The sequence below is a fragment of the Bombus vosnesenskii genome, unplaced genomic scaffold (assembly GCF_011952255.1).
Source record: "Bombus vosnesenskii isolate JDL3184/JDL3185 unplaced genomic scaffold, Bvos_JDL3184-5_v1.1 scf7180000013306, whole genome shotgun sequence".
Taxonomy (NCBI): Eukaryota; Metazoa; Arthropoda; class Insecta; order Hymenoptera; family Apidae; genus Bombus; species Bombus vosnesenskii.
In genome coordinates this window covers 530,564-555,527 of record NW_022882955.1, presented here as the reverse complement: position 1 = coordinate 555,527, position 24,964 = coordinate 530,564, and the positions used below count along the sequence as shown (strand labels likewise).

Below are 24,964 nucleotides of genomic sequence, written 5' to 3'. Positions count from 1 at the left end.
TTTGAAACTTGAAACTACTATTATTTCAATGAGATCACGCGAGAAAATGATCAACGAGCTTCTTCATTCGCCCATCATCCATACAAACTATGTTCTAACTCTCCTTGCGCTTCTTCTCGATACAAACGTGTTGATTCAATATACAAGATCGACGTTCCATTTTTATATCTGATTGTACGATACGTATCGTTTTAACAAGATTATGTTTCAATCGTTCGAAGCGTGTATCTAATGTGTTGCGATTTTCGTAACCGTGACCCATGCCTACTCAATCCGTTTAAAGGCAACGAGGTATCGATCCGCAGTAACCTTGCAAGTCAATCAGTCGCTGATCGAAGTGCTGACTTAATTGAAAAAAGATCAAATTCTCGGACGATTTTAATCATTCTCCTAGTATTCATTCGTCCCACGTTTCTCATCTTCTTCGTTACTCCTATTCCTCCGTTTCGCACTGCTGCTCGCTGACTCATCGTTCCAGCAGAAATATCGAATCGATCGAGGAACAGGTTCGTTTATTATCGCGGATTATTTAACCTATCGATCAAGAAGTTCATATGTGTATCCAGAGGTATATTACCAGTGGCTCTTTGCGCTCCTTCTTGATTCTAAAGCCGTGGATGAGATACAGGATAAACTTATCGTTTAGTGCAGTTTTTTGATCACTTCGAGGAATCACGACTTCCCTTATCTGCTTCATCGTTACATAGTATGATTCGTTATTAGACTTTGCACGTTTACGCAAATTCATATTTTTCTGTAAAAGAAAGAAAAGTGAAATTAAAATACAAAGCGATCATTGTGTATATTTTTGCATAAATAAATTTCCTGTAAATTAACCGTTGTAATTGACAATAATCGATGCAATGACACATAAAGGCTCGTGTAATATTCCGAAACCTAACTAAAGCTAAGATACAACCTGTACAACGCACATTTCACAGAGTCACGAATCGAAGTAGATTTCGATCTTTCTCCCAGCTTTTGTGCCAATTCTCTCGTCCAATCTTTCAAACAAGTAAAGTTCTACCGAATTTTCACGTGAGTAGACACATCACCTATGCATATATATATATGAGTTTGTAGATGTTACGAAGTCAGGTTTCTTCGAGGTCTGCACCTTGCGAGGAACGATGCGTCGCCTTTTTTCGTCATCGTGGCTCCATGAATCACGAGTTTAAATTAAAAGCCGGCGAAACGCGCGTGACGAATGACGCGAGGCTGCTTAATTATGCGGTAAAAAGCGAGTGGCCGTGACGACGTCGCCGCGAAAGAATAGAACGGCCCGGCGCAAACGAACGTCCGGCCAATGAAAATGATGAAGGGGAAGAACGAGGAATAGGCGAGAGAACACGGTCGACACACGCTACTCGCGAGGACTTTTCGTCTTGCTCTCTCGCTGCTTCTTGTTACCCGATGCCGCCGATGTCTGACAACTCTGCGGCCGTCTAATCTCCGCTGTTCCCTATTTTTAACAGCCCTGGCGCGTGTCAGCCATGGGACAGAACGAGAGACAGACCGAGAACGAGGGAGAAGGAACGAAGGTGAGAACGAGTGAAATATAAGGAAAGAGAGAGAAAGGGGAAGACGTAGCGGTGAATTATCGTCGAGGCTGCTGTGCGTTCGCTTCTACTGACAATCGGTCGGCCATCAATCACCCGGCATACTTCCGTTTGTAGAACGACCCAGGGCCGAGCTCTTTCTGTCGCCCATGCCCCTTGACAAGGTTTTAATGCACTCGATTCTTTTCGTTAGCTCGTGCCGACGCGACGCGACGTAACAAATACACGGAACAGGAAGAGCTTTTGACGGACGTGATACTCGTCCTTCCTTTCTTCTTTTCTTTTTCTGTTTGACTCGCCGGTGCTGCGTATCCTTCTCTTACGATCGACGTGACGCGACGATACTCGGGCGAAGAAATTGCGGGACTCTTGGAAATGGATTTGCTGACAGACCGTGGAAGAAATATCGACTGCGCTTTGATTTATCGTTGTCACCCTATTGACGCGCATAAATGTGTTAATTAATGGCTCGTCTTTAATTTGGAGGTAGTCAATCCCCTGGTGTACTTAGAGAGTTCGAATGTTGGTTTATGGATCATAGTTCGACGACAAACAGGAAGTAGTACGTTGGAATTGGAAATTCGTATTTGCTCGAGGTTAACTTTCGAATGGACAAATTTTTCTTTCGTTTATGGGGCAGGAAGTAATTAAATCTTTTTTAAGAGACAAGATGGGTATACTTAGAAACTATATATATAAGTCAGTAGTGGTAAAGGAAAAAGTTATTTTAGTAAGAGAACAACAAGAAAGCAGCTGATCTTTATAGACTACTAAATCTTAAGTGGCTCTCTCTCTTCGTCTTATCGACTATGTCGACGTCGCGCTCGTACGCGTACGAGGAATTACAATTTGATTTTCCTTATCGATACGGTGCCCTGTCGTTGAACAGGAATCTCCATTTTTACGACCGCGGTCTTTGATTCGCCAAGACCGGGAAGCGATAAAGGGAATGAAAGACGAACTACAAGTGGATGGAACACAGAGAAATGTAGCAGAAAAAGAGATACGGCGACAGAAAGGGCGAAATAGGGAGGGACTGAAGCGCGGAAAGGCAAAAGGAAGGCAAAGCCATTCAACGACGTTTCTCCTATAAATTGAAGAACTTCCCGACCTTCCGGTACCCGTACGGGACCAAATTCCCGCGGAATTATTTAAATCGCCTACGAAGTCTCCTTAATATTGAGAAACGATTGTTGCGTCGTGCTAGATGTTATAACAAGTTGAAAACATTACCCTACCTTAATGTCGTTGAAAGATTTCTTTTCAGAATGATCTAGTTTCTCGAAGGAATTTTCGGATCATCCGGAATCTGGACGAGGAAACAATGTATAAAACCGTAGTTTCATTCTTTTTTTATTTTAGTAATTGTTATGCAGGAATTTTTTGTGATTCTGTTGTTGCAAGCTGTTGAATTATAAAGTAATTTGTGTAAGATTGGATTGTTCTTAGAAACTAGAAATAGATCTAAGAAGGAGAGAGAGAGTGAGTGAGAGAGAGAGGTACTTACGTAACTCTGTCTGTTTTTATTTTTGGTTTTAGGTTTAATAAAATCGAGGTGAGTTCAAGCCAGTTGCCTTTCTTTGACCCGATTTTTCTTCGTATTTCCCGCAGAGAAATAGAGAATTATTGTTCGATGAATATTAATATAACAGTGGACATTACGTAACAATCGTATCTCGCTACAGCGTTAACGAGGTTTCTAATTATTTTATACAACACACGTAATATAATCATAAAACATTCTTTCGTGCCTCGATACCTCCCCTTCTACAAAATACGATTATTCTTGAATTTGATTATGTTCTCAGGCAATTTTCCAAATATTCCTCTGATATTTCACTGTCATTCTCAAAGTATCAGTTGCTTCAAACAGAGCAGATCGGAATATGTAAAGCCTCGTTCGTTCATTTCACGTTTTATACGCTTTTCCTTATCGCGTTTGTGATTCATCGACGACAACATAGTCGCGATGTCGGCTGAGATTAGGGGGTTCGAGATATTAAGGAGCGTTTCCACGATTGCACGGGTAAATAGGTCAGCGCAGGTCGATAATTGGACATCGTAAATTGCCAGCTCGCCGGAAGACGATCCTGTGGCCCACGGAATCATGTCGTTGACGAAAAGTGGTCGATCCTCTTTGTCAGTGCGCCATCGTAAATTAACGGCAGGCTCTTTTACGACGTTTCCTGCGTTTCGATTTAACTTCTGGCTACATTCTATAACTTTGCACCCTGACTTTGTCAGACGACGTCTTTATATCTCTCCGCCGTTTTATTGCCGCGTCCACACTTGGCTTAGCCAAGACGCTGTTTCGCTCCATGTTAAATCATAACAGTAACCGACTCGGTCGACGTATTGCAAGCAAACACGACGACGATCCAAGAATTCGTTTAATTGAAGGAAATAAAATTTGAAGATCTATCGGAAACCTACAGTGGTTACAATATATATTTGTACATATATTTACTTTCCGTATTTTCCAACCAAATAATTTCTTTTAATGGAACTCAATATTTTCACGACATGGATATTTTGCAGTCGCATGAAACTATCGCTGAACGATACGAAATTTAATATATTTGTACCTACCTAATTGGTGTATAAATGTTATAATAAATACTAGATATAGTATCAATTTTGTAGCCATTGTAAGTGTCGAGAATTGTGGATCTTAAAATAAAATAAAAGTAAAGGAACACTAAGGTTACACCTAGAATTCATATTAAAATAGTTTTAGATTTATTTAATAAACGATTTCCAGGATCTTCGTCGATATACATTTGCACGCGTCTCAGCACTTTCTTTGTCTCGCCATCTTCCATATCACACTGCCAACGGAACAGTTACATTCATCTGTTTTTCGAGACGCTGTGCACACACATACTTCCACACACTCATATTCACGTACGTCTGTCACTACTACGCGGCTAATCTAGTCTAGCACAGAAAATTATACATATCTCAATAGCAACAATAGGAAAATTGAAAAGAGAATTTCTGCTAGGAATTTCAGTCATCTTCTTTAACAATATTCGATTGATTTGCATGATTCTAGTTACAAAATCGACGAAGTTGAAACGTTCCTTCATTCTTAGAAGATGAAAATACATTTATAAGAATGTTTTGAGTTTTGACAGTATCTTAAATTTAAGTGGAAGAAATGGCTAGATTAAAATATTTAAGCGTTGTTATATTACATGTAATATATTACATGTACTGCATTTGCACAGTATAGCAAACGATATTTTTGTTCCCCTAACGGAAATTTTACTTCTGCCGACTATACATATGCTGCGAATAGCCGATGGCTCACATGGAACATATTAACACGCATAATGCTCCGCGTGTTATTCCGATTTTATGCAACGGTAAAATTTTACTCTGCATTCCTGTAACACAAACGTTTATGACGGATTGAAAATACCTATTCCCATTTTAAAACTTTCGTTTTCGAGTTTGTTTGAATTTGTTGAACCATCATGCATCGAGATAATATTAACTTGAGGAAGGAAATAATTTGTTCTAAGGGAATATAAATTTTTTAGAGTAATTGCAGTTAATAATCATTTCACTTTCCATCGTACAATGCATATTAACCGTAAATTTCTTTACACATTGAAAATAAATCTTGTTCTTTCTTTGCATATCTAATTATAATATACGCATAATCGTACCCATGATACTTTATCACAGAGAATTTGCTTCAGGCGCGATAGTATTTTAATATTTAAAATCTACTATCTCGCATTCCAACGCTTACGGTCTCTTTTGGATGCGCTTTTATTCCACTTGAGACATCATGAAACGATCTCCAGCTTAGTTCATCGTCGTACAATCATAGCTCGTTTTATTTCTAATCAGAGTTTCAAAATATCTGATGTATAAAGGCTAAAGTCAAATTTCGCTGCGATGCGTGCCTGTAATGTCTCCCGAAAATATTCGAAAATTTATCACAGGTAACTTTTATATTACTCTATGAAACAGCTTGGAATTTCATTGCATTATGAAATTTAAAATATGACGCGTAATATATTCATAAAATGTTTCTATAAGTGTTCGAATACTCTCTTTGCTCAGTAACCGTGCAACGGGACTGGTGTGTAAAATATGCTTGGCCGAGAAATTGTTGCTTGGCAGATGGGGCAAATGGCGCTATTAAAGCTCGAGGTGGACCACTTCCACCCCGGAAGTCGCTGCGCGTAAACAAAATACAACCCAGTTTCGAGTCGTTCAAGGTTTCTGATTCTTGCCAAGTTTAGAGGTCCGATGGTGTTCGTTTTCGAATCACTTAGCCCGCCGACGTTCCCATTTTTGCTGAATTTTTCCACGATACGGTTTCGTGCCATCTATCTTCCCTAATGTATCCCGGTCGCGATCGCGCGACGAGAAACCGTCGAGCGAACGAACCTAATAAATTACCGTATTGGAAACGGACTGGAACTTGAAGTTGCACGCGTAATTCATCTCTTGCCTTCTAATGACTAATGCGCCGATCAACCTCGTTTGACTTTAACTAACGCTTCGTTGCAACTTTCGTCACGGCTTGTCACGCGTTACGGACTTCTGATTATAATTAATCAATGAACGTCGCCCTCGCTGTATCTTCGAAGGAGCACGAACGTGTTTAAACAGACAAAACTGACGTCTCTAACGAGTGAGGATATGTAGGATGAATCGCGAAAGCTCTTGAAGACTCGCGCACATCTTTCACGAGTATGTTACATGTGTTGCGTGAAACATTTCGTGGTCTCGTTAACGTACTAATAGAGTAAAATTATCGTGATCATATCGGTAAAGTTTCAATGAGATCTAAACTTGTGCAAGGTATTTATTGCAAATGCGAAGATACCTATTAATTTACGATGGATGAAAGGTAAACACGCATAATATATCCGTCCGTCTTGAGCCACTATATATATCCATAGAGTCAGAGAAGATGGCTATTTCTCGCAAAAGGGAACTACGCGAAGTTTTATTCCAATATTTCATCGAAACATAGTACGCGAATAGAGGATCAAAAGATGTTGGAACCGTTTTCAGCTAGTAACGTACGTAACTCAACACCCAACTAGTTGACGAGATGACAGATTCGTTTCAGAAACACGTCTGCGGAATGAAAACTGATATTGTGTAAGGAAAGTCTGTCAGACTGTCTTCTTCTAACGAAATCTATTAAATCTCATCTATATCTGTTTAGACTCGCTCATTCCTCGAAATAATAGCTGTACCCACCGATATAACCACGCCACGAATACTTTCGTTCCCTCTATCGCGTGTATCATCGAACATACAACGTCCCAAACAACGAGCATGTTTTCCAACTCGTCCATTGTATAAATTTACCAGACAGAAACGAACAGAAACGAACATGATTCGGCGGACATCTTTGCGAGGCGAACTAGCAGCAACGGCAATACGAGCTTGAATTTCGCAGCATCATAAAATCGTGTCATCCGCGTGACAGAAATTAAAAACGAGCCTTAGGTCGTTTAACCCTCGTTTTACGAGCCGTCTTCGATCATCGGTATCACCGTTTCAAGCCGAAGCATCGTCGCGCTTGTCTCCTATCAGAAATTACACCCTCGTTTCGCTTCACACCTCCGAGCGACTATTCGCGGCCTGGCTTTGCCTAAGGCCAAAAAAAAACCACGATGGCTGAACGAGGAAAACGGAACGGTGGCAGTTCACGCTTTGCTTCGACACGTAAATTTATTCAAGCATAACCGATCTGGCAGACGTTCAAGACGGACGCTCCAGCTAGTCTGAGAAGTCCGGCACAGTTTTACGATCAAAGTTCGGAACGACGCTTGCACCCAGGTTGCTCTTTCGCCACGATTCCGTGGCCAACGTCGTCTTTGTGCCGTTTCTTCGTGTCGAACCCCTCCCGTACGATACGCTCCGATGATTCTCGAGCGCGTTTCCGTCGTCCGTGCATCGAGCACGAAATTTCCATCTCGATAATCCTGACTGGATCGCGCGAGATCGCCATGGACGACTCTAAACTGGACCGACCAACGTTTCCGCCGAATCGAGACACGATTTTTACCACGAATTACCACTAACGCTGCCTTTTGGCGAGATCGATTTCGAGTTTGGCTGGAACGTGCTTTCGTTTGGAGTCTGCGCCGATAGGGTTGCTTTTATTTGCCTCGATTCAGCAATCGTCATGGTTGCGAGATACGAGCGTTTTCTTTTTGTCGTTTCGAGTTTCAGCATGATTCGCGTCCTTGTCGAATAGCCGTTACTTGGTAGAGAATAGCAGAAATTGTAGGTGAATTGCAATTGTTACAATTGTAATATTATCGTTCTTTCAAACAATTTGTATTTTTCAATAAGATCGCGTGACGAGATTTTTAGCATAGGATGTATCATGTAGCGTAACAATAAGTGAAATGTGTAGTAAAAGAATGTTAACTTCGTTTTAAAGTACTACTTTCGCCAATGTGTTTGAACATGTACTAAAGCGGAATTTATTTTTCGACGTTCCTTTTTAACCCTAATGTCTCACCCTTTAATTTCTACCTTCAAGCAGAAATGATTAAAAAAGTTTCTAAATAAATAATTTTTCAGTCTGATGTACTTTAAGAGTTTATACTCCATTAAGGAAATTATCGTTACCAAGGATATCGATATTTCGCTATATTTCTCTGATATTTTAGCGGCATTAGCGCTGCCTAATTAATGTCCTCGCTTGACGAGACGGTTTCGAGAGTCGAATAAGAAACATTTTCGACGAGACGAAATTTTAATTGCGACCGGCGGCGATTAAAACAAAATCGTGTGCCCAACGTCGAGTGCACTCGTGTTAGCCCTCATTTACCTCCGCTCTTGGGTGAATTCGCTGGGCAAAAATGTTCCTGTTACCCTTCCACTTTTCTTTCCATCGCGGTTATCTTTTCTTTCGATCGTTTTAATTTGTAACCCAACAATTTAGAAACTAAAATATTTGTCGACTTCAATCTATGATATTAACGAATCGGTTGATTCAGTTTTTCTACGTATTCTCCGTGTTTGATTTTTGCCACGTTAATTTCAATTGCAAATTTCGATGATTAACGATCCGTTGGATATTTAATTGTCGTGGTGATTTACGCGTTGTTTCCAACCACGATATCACCAATTTCGTTCGTAATTAGCGACTGGCTCTGTTATTTCTCATATTAACCGACAATTTTTTTCTTTTTTTTGTTGTAGAGTGACAACGGGCTAGTGGACACAGATCCAGGTCGAGTTAGCAGCATGACAGCCATCAACTCGGTATGTAATTAATGGAATCTTACAGACACTGATGTAAAAGATATGTCGTTTCTTAGTATCTCATTATACTTTTTAATACTCCAATTGACAAACTAAAATCTACACTTCTCTGTTTACTTGATTAAGTCTGTCTATTTGATCTGCTTATTAAGACTATCCGATACATATCTTTATTCTATTCTGCAACGTAATATCTGATATACTAGCAACATTAATTACCCGATCTGTTTTACTAGACAACTTCATCGACAAGTTTTATTTATCACTCTAGCGTGTCTATTTCTTTTAGTCGCAATTGAACGTCACGTCAGTGGCACAGGTTATTAACGAAGGAAAGAAACGTTGTTATTATATCTGAATATTTCACGAAGATAGAATTCTACTAGACGAGTCTTATTATTTCTTCTATGTCTTACTCGACATCTTATTATTTTCTGTTTCACCTTTGAAAGAAGGTCTAACTGTATATTTCTTACGAAACACGTCATACTTCACACAGACACGTATTAAAATTTCTTTTCTGCCCTATATGTCTTCTTCTACGTATTATATAAAATAAAATAAACGATCGACGTGTATCGAATCCAACAGAGGTTTATCACAAGTAGAAGTAAATACAAAAACCTGAACTACGTTGTCCGATTTGTCTAATTAAAATCTACAAACGTAGCCACCTTATTATTCGCATTTCCAAGCGAGTCATCGAGCGTACGGCACTCCAAGTTCCTCTCCAGTCGCACAGACTCGCGCAGTTTGTAAACGATGAGGCATCAAAAGCGACGAGCACCCCTCAAGCGAGGGATGCGATAAATCAAGTTCCTCCTCGACCGATCCAAAGTCGCTCGATTCGAGCAAATTCTCTGTTCGATCCTCGAGTAGCTGCACGTGACGCGGTCTCTATAGTGGCCCGATCCATAGAAACTACCCCGATGGAAACGGGATTCGCGGTAGTATGGAAATGAGGAGCCCGAACGTAGTTGGCACAACTCGTGGGAATCGTTCGTCGACACGGCGCGACGTGCCCTGTCGGAAGACTTACATCTACGAGCTCTTTTTCCATCTTTTTTCATCAAAAAGTCTTGGAATTCCGCGTCGATAGGCGATTGAATGTATGAGAATTCCAGTGGACCATTCGGTGACCGACGTCGAGGCTACGCCCTCTAACCTACCCCTTTTCTTCGTTTCATTCTCGTCGCCATTCTTTCTCTTCGTTTGTCGCGTTTCATGGAACTTGATGTACCAGCTATTTGATGTTACCACACAGAAAGTTGGTTAATTTTAGCGGTTCTCTTCGTACTACGTTGAAACTGATTAAATTGTTAACTAGGTTCTTTAATTTAATTGGTTAATTTTTAATTTGGTTAAAGTAGGAAGTTACAGTGGCGAAAAATATTTCATTCTTTCGTATAATAATTTAGTTAGTGCAGAAGATTGATAACGTTTCTTGGTGGATGTTTTCACGTTCGTTCAGGCATAATTTGACGAGTTGATACGCGAGTTTTAGGAGGGCATGGTATTATTTAGCAACGATGCGAGTGTTTCAAGAGCGCTGTAAGTTAGGAAGTGAAATACGCCGGCGGTCGAGACTAAATTCCATTTTAATAGTTGAAACGCCTCTGTGTAGTGAGTACCCGCGCTTTGGGAGTCATATTTTAGCTGGCGTCTCGTACACGAGCCATAAGTTGGGCGCGCGTTTTGACCGCGAGCTTCTTTTTAACCTCGCGCTCGTTGCTGGGACGACGTTTCCGCAAATGATTTACCGATTCCGTTTCTCTTTTTTCCAACGATTAAATAATCTTCTCCCATTCCATTCTTATTCTCGAATCCGATTTATTATCTTTTTTTCAAATTAACATGTTGTGAGCTGACATATTTAACCAACTGGAGACTTGAAAACCGATTAAATTTCGACGATCGCGTATTTTCGCACTGTTCCAAAATGACACGACGATGACCAGCACTTTTTCTTCCGAACGTCAATGCATTCTAATCGAACAATATTCTCCCTGATAGAGCGTCGATGTACGATTAACGCGCGATTTAACGTGCAACCCAGTTTCACGCTGCAAATAACTGGACACAACTATCTGGTCGCGAGGTGTGCAACTATTTTTGAAAAGGCCATGGAGTAAACAGTGTGTCCAATTACTTTTAGAATTACCGAGTAAAATCAAGCATCACGATACATCGTCAGCCTGTAGGTTAATGGTGTATCGATGAATTCGAATGACCCTGCCCACCACAGTTGGAGTGTGAAAATTACGATTTACTGCATAAAAATCGCAATTATGAATTTGTTTTTGTACATATAGAGAGATATTTTGTCTTTATTAGGGACAAATATTTATCCTCTTTTCGAACATGAATCTTCTTCTGATTTTAATTATTAATTATGGATTAGTACTATAGGAAACAATATTTTTATATAACGAAATTCTAAACGTACCTTTTTTTTTAACTTCTGGGCTTATACGCAGCAGATGGTGACCACAGACTTTTGATTCTTAGCGCATCATGCGCATCTTGTTTTAAGCGCATATCTTGTTTTAAGAAGTTAAAAATATTTCTTCATAATTAAACTCTAGCGAAGTCGAAACTGTGTCTTTTACGCAACGCTCTGAAATTGATTCCGAAACGAAGCGGAACGCGAACTCGAAACCGATGACTCTTTTAATGAAATTGTAGCCGAAAGACGGTACTAAAGGACGCCAAGGAGGAAACCAGTTTAAATAAAGACCGCGCATGTGGGTCAGCCGGCGTGGCGTGCATCGTGCATGTGCGTTACGCAAGCTGATTCCGCCGCACGCATTACTTGCATCGAGCTTTGTTAAGACGCGTCGGTGGTGCACACATGCTGCATCAACCGGTCGCTCCTAATGGTCCCGAAAAACTCGCCGACATTTATTATCCGCGTACGTGTCACCGTTTATTTCATTATAAACGATGCTTGAAGACAGTAATAACGTTATATAAAACATTCTGAAATTCCATTAGCACTGTAATGAGACGCGACTATCATAATTATACTGACCAAATTTAAAATTAATCTAAAAATATATGTAGAAATTACAAAACATTTACTGTAAACGTATATTTAGTAAAAAATAGTATTAGTATTAGTAGTAGTAGTAGTAGTAGTAGTAGTAGTAGCATATATATATAAGTATTTGAACGTTATTGTAAGTCTTTGCGTGTACGATATTTGTTAGTAGTTTTACGTAGTACAAGTTTTTCCAAAATTTCTTGCTTCTTTAACACAGATACAAACTGCACTGAAAACAATTAACTTGGCTATTATAAAATCGCAATGTCGAGATATCTCGCTACCATGTTCATTCAGAAAAGAATTTTTCTTAATAAAACTAAGACCACCTGACCCGTAATTGTATAACGGGGAAATGTATCGAAAATCGGATAGAAGAGTAGAGAACGGGAAAAGGAAATCAATCGAGTCATGTGTTGTCGACCGGCTAAATATTTACCCGCATGCTCTTCCAGTCAGGAGGGTTGTCATATTACAGTTTTCGAAACGACACGACGTGACGAAGCCCGCGCTATATGCGACACGTTTTATCTGTTGCCTTTCGTTCCTTCTCTCCCTAAAGATAGGGCGAGTTTTACGAGCACACGGCGGCAAAAGTCGTCTTCAAAGATCAAAATATCGGGGACGTCGTCAGCTTGTAAAAGCGAGTAAAACGAGCAGAACGCCCTAGTCGATACGACCATGGTTTCTAAGAAAAATCGAATATAATGGACTCGTAAATTATCCATAGTCTACGATGTCACCGTTGTAAATGACTCTTAATTATGCGTTCCCCTTTGTGCACACGTATAATGACTCTATCTACACGCTAAGAATAGATAGAGTGAGATATAGATGGAAAATGATACCGACGAATAAACGTTCGTGCAGTCGGATGTTTTTATTTCATCGTTCGGCTCGGTACACGTTGCGTTGAGAGCTTTTTAATTTCGAACCGGTTCGTGGGGTCCAGGTTTTACAGATACGTTGAACTTCAGGGGATCGATTGGTAAGAATGGTACAGAAAATTTATCTTGCGGGTGTTCGGCTCGACGATTAATTTCATCTATGTGAACAATTACTAAGATTGCTTGTGAAAGTTATTTGTTTATTTGGTTACATCTGCTTATTGGAAATAGCAGAAGTACGTTTCTTATGATTCGAATGAAAAATGAAATCTATTAGAGAATTGTTAATGTCATATCAGTAATTGATCACATATGTGTATCGATTATCGATTACATATATGTTTTTTGGGGTTAAGGGAGATTACCAAATATTTTAAACTTTCTGTTTCTCTATCCAAGTCTTCCAAGATTCTTCGTCACCAGATCTTAAACACACCGATGCAAATAAGTTCGAATTATTTGATCAATTTTTACGGTTTAAGAAAATTTTTCATTAGGATTTTCGAATCATCCTTCACAGTCGATAAACAGGGTTGGGTGCTGGAAGTTGCATAAATCGTCACCCATTTCGTCGAATAGTGACTACGATGTCCCTTGGGATGGACTCAGGTGCTTCGATCTGCACGAAGGGTAAAATCCTTCGTCTTTTTTTTCTTCCTTGCTCGGGTACTTCGTTCCAGTCGCTTCCTCTTTTGCTCCGCGTTCTTCGTTCCTCCATATTATCTCGCGCGTCGTACTCACGAGAAGTGGAAGGCACATAAAATGAACTGCAGCCGGCGCGCTCGAAAAGAAAAGAGAACGGCCGATTCTTCGGCGGGATCCCAATCCCGAACGACGACGTGAGATTTATTTCCACGATAGAACGGAAGCAGCTGGCTAATGTCGTCGGCTTTGTTGTACCGAATAGACTGAAATTAGATTTTATTTGCACGATTAAATGGAGGAAACGCGACGAGTGATTGCACTCTGGTCCTCACCTGTTCTCGAGCGAGTAGACTTTCGAGTTTGATTGATCTTTCGCTAGGTTTGCAATAGTCTTAATATGGTTTAATAGAACGACATCGGATTGTTTCGAACGTGTGACGGGAATAAAATTTAGATTTCAAAGTTAAATTAAAAAAATGTTCGATTAAAGAGAATTGTAATGAAAGGTAGACTATGCTGAAATACGCAAATTGCTTCGGTTCATCTTCATTTCCTCGAAATAACAGCGAACTATTAATCTTGGAATGTTCAGAACTTTTAGACACCTCTTGAATCAATCAACTTTTCGTTTCATGCAACAGATCAAGAAGTTTGTCCATGTTTACCTAACATGGAGTTTTACGAACTTTCGCTTAACTTACCCTGTAATCTTTTTTTTTCCTTTTTTTTTTTTACGTTTTTACGAACTGAGTAAATCCTTATTAAATACAGTCACGTACCAAGTAGGTATAATCTTCGTGAGATCATTTATCCTCGCTTTTGGAACGCGCAGTAAAATTTACCGTCGTATCGCAGTCACTGTCCCTTGCAATTTTTGCTCATTTTTCCATTCTTGTTACGCGACCGTTCTGCGCCCGATTCTACTATTGTCGCCACAGCCTCCATAAATAATACCGCTGTTATTTACGACTTGACACTTTGCATTCTGCGAAGGTGGCACTCCGGTCGCATTGTTGCGCGACCAGAAAAATGGTTTACGCGTGGAAATGAGTCGATGGTGGAAGGTTTCTGTCCTGAGTGCGAATCAGTGTATGCATTATTATTGCAAAAATAATGTAAGCGAAGGATACTTATGACAGACGACTGATCGATGAACGTAGTTCTCTTAACAGGTGTAGCTCGTTTTAACGTAGCTGATAGTAGGCGGACGTGGTCTTAAATGCTGGTAGATGTAAAAGGAAAGAAAGAAAGGAAAATACGTCTATTTACGTCTCTTATCGATATTACTTTGCAATGGATTATCTGTTATTTGAAACATCGATTAACGAATGTTCCAATAAATTTCAGCATCCTTCGTTCTCGCCTACGGCGCCTTTGCTTATTTTGAAACCATGAATAAATCGTGCGATGAGGAAAGATTCACAGCGAATTGTCGTTCGTTCAATGAGCCATTCGTTTGTATAAATTGTTTTCATTCTTGTGAAGTTCCTTATATAAGATCCTTATATTATCTTATATATATCTTACATATCTTTCTGATTTTTTCTCGTTGCTTATGCGAAGCAGCTACAAAGAGTACGAAGTAGCTAATTACGTCGGTGCTTCGTGATACGTAATATTTGCGATAATACAAACAATTTATACATAGTAGCTGGTAATTCAGATCTGATAAAAGGAGTAGACCGTGAAAGTACGTGTACTTATTGTTACCTCTGGAATTCCCTCGATTGTCGTTGCGGTACATCGAGCTTTATCCGTGGCATATTTTACCTGTAATTACAAGATACCATTAATCATAAGCTTGGTCGCTTTACTCCTTGAAACTTCGAGATCACATCGAAGTTATTCGCCGTACTTGATCCAATTGGAAACTGATATCGTTCGAGCTTTGGTCGTTGTTTATGAAAGGAGTAATAGCTGGATTTTTCATTGTTATTATTTACGTTTTACGATATTTATAATAAACGTGTTGACATTTTTATAAATACCATGTCTCTATAAATATGTGTATATATAATAAGTAATATATATAATATGTATATATCCGACAATCACAGTCTGTTTATATGCAGTATTATCTGTATAAAATTCGTACGAAGAACTGCGCAATGATTGGCCGAGAATTGTGCCAACTTTCAGCATTCATCGCCAACAAAGCGAATGCAAAACTGTTCTAGAGGTCGATCAGATTTTACGATAATACGCTTGAACGCTGGCGCGTTCAATATTAACGATGCAAACATCGCCTTAATTACAGTCTCGATTATATTTCAATTTCACTGGCGCCGTGTTAAACGCGTCGCTACGTCGTGTTTACTTGCCACGTTATGGCATCGTTTCGAGAGTCACGCAAGCCGAAATTTAATTTTCCCTTGTGATTAAATTAATCACTGTACTTTGTGATTTTTTAGCCCCTTTTTCATTTCGCTACATTGTTGTAACACATCGTCGCTTTCGTAGTAAAATTGTGAGTGCAAGATTACGTTTTTTAATAAATGGTACAACGAAAACATCGTGCTTGTTTTCTCTTTCACAACAGTAAATATTTTCCGTTTTTCCCACTTGAGATAAAGGTTTTTTTACAATATACAGAGTTAACATTTATGAAATGAAAAATGGTAAAACAGAACCAAAGAGAATAGAAACGAAACCAAAGAGACGCAATTGCCAAATCGAGAAGCTAATAATATTTCCAATAATCTACTAAGCACATGCTACATCCACCTGTTGATAATATTTTATCAAAGAAGCTGTTGAAGTTACTCGATCTTTTATTTTTCGATAAGAAATCAATTATTTCTCCGACGATGTTACTTTTACGCTTTAAAATTAGTAATGTTACAATTGACCATGGTTAAAGTCATCGCGTAATACCAATAAATTCGTTCGAAATGAAATTCTACTAGAAAAAGAAGCTCTCGAATTTTTTATTTCAAGGAATAAACCAATTTCTGCAAAGGTATGAAAACAATAAAATTGCCGATAAAAAGTAGACGAATAAATAGTGAAAAATAAAACAGAAGTAGCTAACCGTAGCGAAACGAGTCGGTTACTTAATCTCTCATCTCTGAAGAAGGAATAAACGATTTATCCAAACACACGTTGTTTGTATCTCGTTAAGCCGTCGATATTAAGACATAAAACAAGAAGGATGGATTCCGGTCAGCCTTCGCCTGTTGGCTAGGAACGCGAGAATATAGATCTCGACTGGAGTGACGGGACGTTCGCGGTTCATGGCTCGCCGTGAAAACCGGCTACGAAAATACACGGACGGCCGCGGGCCAAGGGAAAATTAAACGAACGTCCATTCGCTCGCAAAGGCTGGCAGCGGCCGTTTACGATTATTATCCGACGATCGCCTCCCTCTTAATTGTTTGTGCAGCCTTCGTTTTGAACGAGGGAAGAGTTCCGCGCTGACTAACGCTCCTAATGGAATGCCCTGACGCATCGACTAATAATAAATCATCGCCTCGCCCGTGTAATCGCGTTATTTCAGACAATTGTTGCCATTAGATAGACGCCGGGGAAAGTGAATCCGTGATTTATTGTTAGAAGCTTCGCGTCGCGTGCTAGCTCGGCCGGTTTCATCGGTGCAAACTTTGCTCCCTAATTGGCAGCCTTGTTCCGAACGGTATTGTACTGGAAAACACGGGATACTGGCGAAATTGGTCGTCTTTCGGCAACGATATCGTTAGTGGTGTTTAGGATGTTTTCATTTCACGTGGATCGCGATCGTTGTTGGAATGTCGCGAGTGTATTAAGTCTTTGCGAAGAAAGGTGAAAACGTAGATTTTTGGAGAGAGTGTCGAACTGAACGATTGTACTTATTATGGCAAATTCATTGGGTTGTTAGATGTTGCGTTACTACCTGTCTGTTAACGAGGTGAAAGTAAAATTTGAAGGGGCTCTTGTGGGCGTAGCCTTGTATTTCTAATAGAAAATCAATATTTTCTAGATGGTTAAAGGAAACGAAATTTTTTAAAGGAATAAGTTATTGGATTAACAGTTTTGCCGAGAAACATATGTTAAGAAACTTGGAATTGTAGAATATCTTATTTATAACGTATACTAGTACAAGATACTTTCAAGATATTCATTTGAAATATCATTCTAGGAAAGAAGATGTTCTACAATTCCAGCTATTTTTAGCACTTGAAAACGATATATCGTTTCCATCTTTCGATTATTTGCCCACATCTATGAGAGCACAAGGGAAACTGAATCATCCGGAATCGCGGTATATTTCTTACTTAGCACAGGCTTCTATCAAATCATTTCCTCAAAAATATATCAACAGAGTGAAATTTCGTTCCTCCTAATTTCTTGTTTGAGTCGGATCAAACTGTTTCAAGACATCTTAAGACTCATCGTGTCTGCAAAAACGTCGTTCAACTACTACTCGGTTGCCGCCGTGAAAGCGATTTCCCGTCACGTTCCACGGCGTACGAACGTCGTTCGCGTTCGATGTTTTCTCGGCAAACAGCATTATTCACGTGCACGATGTCCCACTGTGAATCCGTCGTATCTTTGCACGCTCGATCCGTAGATATGTATCGTCGCGTAACGCAACTTCTCAAGACGCATTAATGGAGAAACTTGCGAATGATGAAACACCTTAAACGAGAAATCTGTCGCGCGCAGTTTCCTTCGATCGATGTGTTTCGTTTTTGAGTATATTACGATTCGTCATTTCTTATTTCGTTTGTTTGCATCCGTAGAATTAGGCGTGCACACGTAGCCGATGCATCAATGGAAAAATTATTACAAAAATTACTCCACTTTTTATTTACCTATTGCGAATCTTATGTTTTTTAGTTTTCCGAATGTCGAACATTTTTATATTTTCAATACTTCTACCGATATTTAAAAATGTAAAATCAAGCAGCGCTATGGTATACTATAAAGAAAGACACAGAACAGAGTTCCAAGGAGAGAAGAAATGTAGTTGTTCTTTTTGTAGCCATCTAAAGGAAGTTACAGTACCATATTAAGAAACAAAGCATCTGTATACGTATTTCTACGTATCGGACGTATCGTTTAAGGATGAAAAAATCATAAGCTCTGGGCGAGTGATCTTCTATGAAGCCATCTTTCTTTTTGAAACCAACCAAGTTCGTTACCTTTTCTCGGTTGATCGGCTGGACATACGAAAAAGCTCGTTCCCTCGAAAAGCGAGACACACGCCCTAACGACCCTAATTTCCTCCTCCGTGTCGTCTTTTGACGTTTTTCCTATGGGACGATTCGGTCGATTCATCTCCTTTCTATGTCTTGATCTCGACGACAAATCGGAGCACGCGAACGACGTGGTTTTCAACTAGAAGCTTCGGTTGCTTTTCGACGTTTCTTTGTGGATTCTTCGCCTGTTGGATATTGAAACTTCTATTGGCGAATTGTCTGCTGAACTGAACGAACGCGCGGTTTATTGTTCTTTCGAGATACTTCTTTGTGCAACTGAAAATTTCGCTCGATTTGGAACAAGAAAAGAAGTTTGCAAGTTTCGGCGCAAGGAGGGTTTGTTTAACGTGTTGAGAGAGATAAAACGATTTTTGAATGTGCGCTGGCGTCTTAGTCGAGCAAAGTGAAAATCAATACGTTCTCTCATAGCTGTATATCTGGTCTTCATTAAGTGCTATCTCGCGAATGTAATATCGGACGAAGGAAATGAAAATTTGACGCAAGGTTTTTATAATTTCCTCGACGAAAAATACAAGAAACTTCGGTATGATTTTTTAACTTTTCTCTTTAGCTTCCGCACAATGACGAACTGTTTCCAGCAACATATATACACTGTGCGAAAATTTCACTTTTAAAATAATATCGCGCGATGCTTAAGCAATTCCCAACCGTCGATTAACTCATCCTCGAATCTTCTCTTATTTATCAATTTTTTAGTATTATCCCAATGACCGAAACAACTAGTAAAAATAATTATGCAAACAGTACACCGACGATATCCTTATTTAAACACAGTCTCTGCTTTCCTTCAAATACATCTAGATATCAAACAACGAACGCGAAGCAAACAAACATTGGTAACGCGAGATGCTGATCCTCGGTGAATTCGCCAGGTCCTAACAACGCCGCGTAATAATGTATCCCGGTTGTTTGAAAATAAAGAAAGAAAGGAGTTGGGTGACAGACAACGGCGAATGTTTGTCTAATAAATGTCCAGGGAAGTCAAGTAGCGAAACGGTGGCCTTGTAGCCAGGGAAAAAACGTCTCCTTAAACAAGAGAGGAAGATTTCTCCCCGAAGTACAGCGAAGTAGACGAGGCCGTCCAACCGGAAAATAACCTTCGCCAAAACAACCGAGTCCCTTCTCTTCCAATTCGCATTCCGGCTTCTTTTTACCGCGTAACATCGTTCCTACTCATCCCGCGGCATCGTGTACTCTCTTAGAGCTTCGTTTCAGCTGGTCACCGATCAGCTCTTTTTTCTTTCCCAACGAGCTCTTTCCGTACCGACCACGACGCCCTTTATCGCCACGATAGAGCCGTCTTTTTCCTCATGGATCCACTTCCGCCGGCAATCGTAGCTTTCGAGAGCTTCGATGCCTCTCAAGGTATATGGTTGTTTGAAAAGAACGTTTAAAGTCGGTGTGTGAATATATTATACAGCGTGGTTCTAAATTTCCAAGAGTCACAAAATAAGCATTAGCATAAATCTTCTTGCGTTGGAAACTTTGTTTTTCAGGGGATCGACTTTGAGAGCTTATCAAATATACTTTATGGGTGTTTGACTAATTTCTAACTAGATAGAAATAGATAATTTCCAGGAGTTCGATCTTTTTTTGCACAGATTTCTATTATTAAGATACACGGATTTTATTTTATTTTTTTTACTTTGTATTTATTACCTAGGGGTGACAGTAGTCGTCGCAAATTGCACCACGTAGTATCCTCGTAAGAAAGAAGGTTAGGGATCGCTGTGACTTTAGTAATATGTCTTGGTCTATCCAAGGTTTTTCGTAGATTTTTTATCGATTCTCGAAGTTTGATAATTATTTGAAGCCCGTCTTTGCCAGTAAACGCAAATATTGTGTAAAAATTGTTGTTAATGTAAATATAAATGCTTTAAAGCGTTGGCCAAGATTGTTCTAGTAATAGAATAACAGGATTGAGAATGTTGATGTAAATACTGTAGCTGGCAGGCTTATCCCATCGAAGGGTTGTTTAAGATTCATGTCCCACTTGGGGATAACTATCATTAGCGGCCTGGACCATCCGTATTCGCAGTAAACGGGTTGAGAAAATTGTGAAACGATAGTCGAATCTCGGAAGTGCCTTTTAGGGAGCTTGTTACAGTACGTATGGAAGTTTAAAAATTGAAGTGGTTACGTTTCGCGAAATAGGATGCTTCTTTACAGTCTTGATAAATCTCAATCGTATACTTAAAAATGACATTAAATATACAGCGATGTTTCAATTTTTATTTATTACTCCCATAAGAATCACGTGTAACATTTGGCAAAATTTATTCCACTGCGAAATATTGAAAAAAATAAGCGAAGACTGCTGATGATTCGCCCTACGCTGAATGTTTTGTAAAAATTATTGTCCATTTCAATTACTAAATTATATTCTGGATTATTTATTATTTATTTATCTATTTCGCGCATGAAAATCACACATAATATTTGATAGATTCTATTCTATTACATAAAATTAAAATTATTAAATAAAACTACATAAAATTATCCAAGTACTTTACAAAAATTACTTTATGTTAAATATTACATCAGCGTTTCACCATCCTTTGTCCTAGGATGCTATTTTTTCGATCAGTTTCCCTCGTTTCTCATCCTTTCCGTTTCCATTCTCTTGGTTGCAACCAACCAGCTATCCCCGGCAATTTTTTTCGCCTTCCACGTCCCATTTGTTTTTCCGCGAGGGAATAAAGCTCGATGGCAAATCCTTTTTTCTCCTTAATGATTCCTTTCTTTACAGTATGCCGCTGTCAGCGTACTCACGGCAGATCTAATCAACCGAACACGCGATGTTCGATAATGTTTAATGGCACGAAAGAATTTTCATCTTTGTCGTTGTTCTCGAGTCTTCGCGGGGAAAATCAAGGCGAGTGGTAAAACGCATCAAACGTCTCAATATCGATGGAGAAAAAAATCTCCAAGAGTCGTTGGCTCGCTGTCAAAATATTCCATTCGCGATAGTTGCGAAAAGTTCCTAAACGCGGTAAGTTATATAAATTATAGCGAATTTGTAAATGAAATAATTATGCGATAGCTCCAACCGATGCAGTTGCATTCAGAATTGTACGTATCTTACAGAAGTTTCTTGAATCTCAGGGTACAGGAGTCTTTTAAATTCGTGGTAGCGCAAAAAATAACGTCGTTTATGTTCTTTATCATCTATTTTTCAAATCGTGTGTTAAAGATCAAGATTCATATAGATCAGAATAGATCAAGTTTAAAGTACAAAGCCAGAAGTAATTTCGAGTTGATAATTTCGAATTTTTGTCGATGTTAACTTAATACTTACTTGATTTTGCTGGACTATACAGTTAATTATAATTAAAAATGGCAATTGAAGCTCAAATGATAAAACAAGTAAAACTATAGGTTATTTGTGTCGTTTCTTCCATTTAAACTTCCTTATTATATCAATTTAATTTTCATAAAAAAATGTCTTTTATTAATATTTAACGAATTTCTTTACTTTCGCCATGGATATTCCACGGATCGATCATCTATCAGAACTCTAACGCTCTAATTTGAAAGAAAGATCTTCTCACCAAATACGAGTAGATATTTTCTCATTTTGGCAAGTGATCTAGAAATGTCTGTCCTCAACGTCATATTCTATGCTGCGAAATGTTGCATATAGGCACATGTATTCAAAAATTTGAATAAATTATATCTCGTAGCTAACAAATTGACGTACCTTGCGCGCGCTCGTCAAATATTCGCACCGATAAAACGTCGGTACTGCGCTGTTAAATAACACAGTGACAAGGTAAAATGAAATTTTATCGGTTCCTGGTGTTAACACTCGTGGTCGAATTTTCAATTTCGAAGCCGATCGAAGGTCAGGAGCTCCCGCGACGAGCACTACGATACGTAGCTACGAGGACAGGTATTCGAAATGCTGTTAAAAACTCGAACGCAGATAGCTGGTCGCGAGGCGAAGTATTGTTGTCGTGTACCGGAATTTCGAAAGAGCAAATAAAACGGAATCGCACTCGACCGACTTCCATGAAACATTCGAGCTTTCGAAAAGGAAACGATCCGAGGTGTATTTACACGATCGAAGTACGCTTCAACCCGCATCGAACCGCAATTTTGCATCCGTATGGAAACGGTGATTGCAATGCTTCCGTGTTCCGTTTTTCGGTTGCCCGTATTCGTAATACTTCAAAATAAGTTCAAATATCTCGTACATGTACCGAACATGGATTATATCTCATTTTGTGAATTTATGATCCGCGAAGATTACAATCTGTAATATTTCATGTTAATATATCTGTAATATTTTTAACGAATATTGTAGCATTATTACTTTGAACTATTAGTAACTGCGTTATATAAAAATACCATCGATTTTTTATTACTTGCGGAATATTCAAAACATCGAACGTTTGTAGATACATTTTCGTTCATCCATCTGAGTCAACATAAATCGTCCTTAGTTAAATTACCAACGATATAAATAATCCTCTTAGAAGCTGCAAATGATATTTAAAACGAAAAAGTAAGAAAAAATGTTATCTTTCGAGAAGAGTTCTAAAATCCTACGTTGATTTTCTATTACAAAAATCTGTCATATAAAAATCGTTAAAAATTTACGATATAAAATTCCCGAAAATAAACGAAATAAAAGATGAACCAAAAGGAGATTCCAAAAACTCTCCAAATCCCCTCTCGGTATTCTCTGAAAAACACTGCGAGAGCAAAGAAAGTAAAAAGTTGGCTTGCCAAAGAAATCTTTAAAACCTTTTCCCCCTGAAAGCAATTTCCTCCGTAAAATCTTGAGCATTTTAATCCCCCGAAAATGGTCCTTCGCTGCCCGTTACTCGCGCACATAAACAACGACGATGTCGAAGTTGCACGGTCGTTCGTCAAAGGGGGTTGCAGCAGTCGCGGCGAAACGCGTCCCTGGTGAGCGGCGATTAATTTTCGAAACAGTGCGGTCCACGCGTAAAAGCAGCGCTCACGGGGCTGATCCACTGTCGCGTTACAACATTTACGCGGAAAGAGGCTCGTTCGCGGTAGGGCCATAAGGTGGTGCGGATAACGTTCCCTCTGGCTTGTTTATTTCGCATGAACGTATGGTTAAAGCCGGAACCATATCGCGCGCCATGCACAGCGTTGTGCAAAACCTGCGTGAAATTTCAGGAAGCCATGCAAAGTCGCGTAAACTTTACTCGTTCGTTGCCAGAACGATCGCCAGTGAATGCAAGTACAGAAGTTTCGTGCATCCTTTGTCGGTAACTGGCGACTATCGCACCACGAATGTATCGGTATTATACGCAATTATTTACGTAATTATTTACGTAATTATTTATATCGGATACGTATTATATTTGCGTAAATAACAACAGGGAAGCTAAATCACTTAATTCTAGTCCCTTTACATTGTTAATATCGTTGATTAAATAAAGAAAAATTGAAAGTTTATCGTAGTAGGATCTAATGAACGTTATTGTTCTACGAAGAATTTCAACAAATTGAATTGGTACTATAAAGGATTATAGAATAAGATGTGTATTGTTCTATATACACAGAATAAAGTAGAAAAGTCCCTCGGTAATCAGCCGAACTAAACGCGCGATCTTCCTCAAGATGTTCCACGTTTTATCAAATCAAATATGCGTATACCAACTGAATTCTGAAAGAATAACAATGAAACTAAATTTTTACTACTTTAGTCTTCTTCTATATGTATTTTGTTGAAGCATAAGTCGAAGAATATCTTTCTTTGCCCACTGAAAATTTTATCTTTGGTTCAAAAAAAAAAAAAAAGAAAAATATGGCCATGTTTAATTCAATGAACGTTTGAAAATATAATAAAAATTCCATGCAATCATGCTCTTGAAGGGATAATAGGCATGTCTGAATTAAGGAAATGCACATGTGCAGTTTCGCCTATTCCATACGCGGAACGAAGCGCGACTCATGCTCTTTTTCTACGTTCTCGTCGAGCGGCTGAAGTTTTTAAATTCGTTTCTGCCCCATTAAGCTCGCCTCGTTCTACGCTCTCGTGCCTTCATCCTCTCTCTCTGTCTCTCTGTCTCTCTATGTCTCTCGTCTCTCCGTTCGATCTATCTGTAGCTTCTCGAACGCAGTTTCTTCCCGCCCTGCCTCCCTTAAAAACGAACGATCCCTTCTGTTGCGGGACATAAGTCGCGCTGGTAATATCCATTTACTAAAACGTGGCCAGGCAGGTGGAATGGCGATGCTCGTTTACGGCTAGTACCTCGTCTATGGTGTTCCATCAGGGATGAATTTGATAATGATATTTTTTTCTGTATGTTTTAAATTTAATTTGTTATGTATTTTCTTTGTGATTTTATTTCTCCAAACGGTGAACAATAATAGAAAATAAATGATGGTGTATTG

At 39.2% G+C, this 24,964-nt stretch overlaps 1 protein-coding gene across 3 annotated transcripts in view; it reads left to right on the top strand.

Moving 5' to 3' along the window:
- Positions 1–24,964, top strand: part of LOC117234671 — a 349,263-nt gene that overhangs the window by 22,721 nt on the left and 301,578 nt on the right. For all 3 annotated transcript variants that reach the window (XM_033496110.1, XM_033496109.1, XM_033496111.1), the window contains exon 2: positions 8,754–8,816. In XM_033496110.1, the coding sequence (XP_033352001.1) occupies positions 8,799–8,816 (18 nt within the window). In that variant the 5' untranslated portion in view covers positions 8,754–8,798. The remainder of the gene's footprint in view (positions 1–8,753; positions 8,817–24,964) is intronic.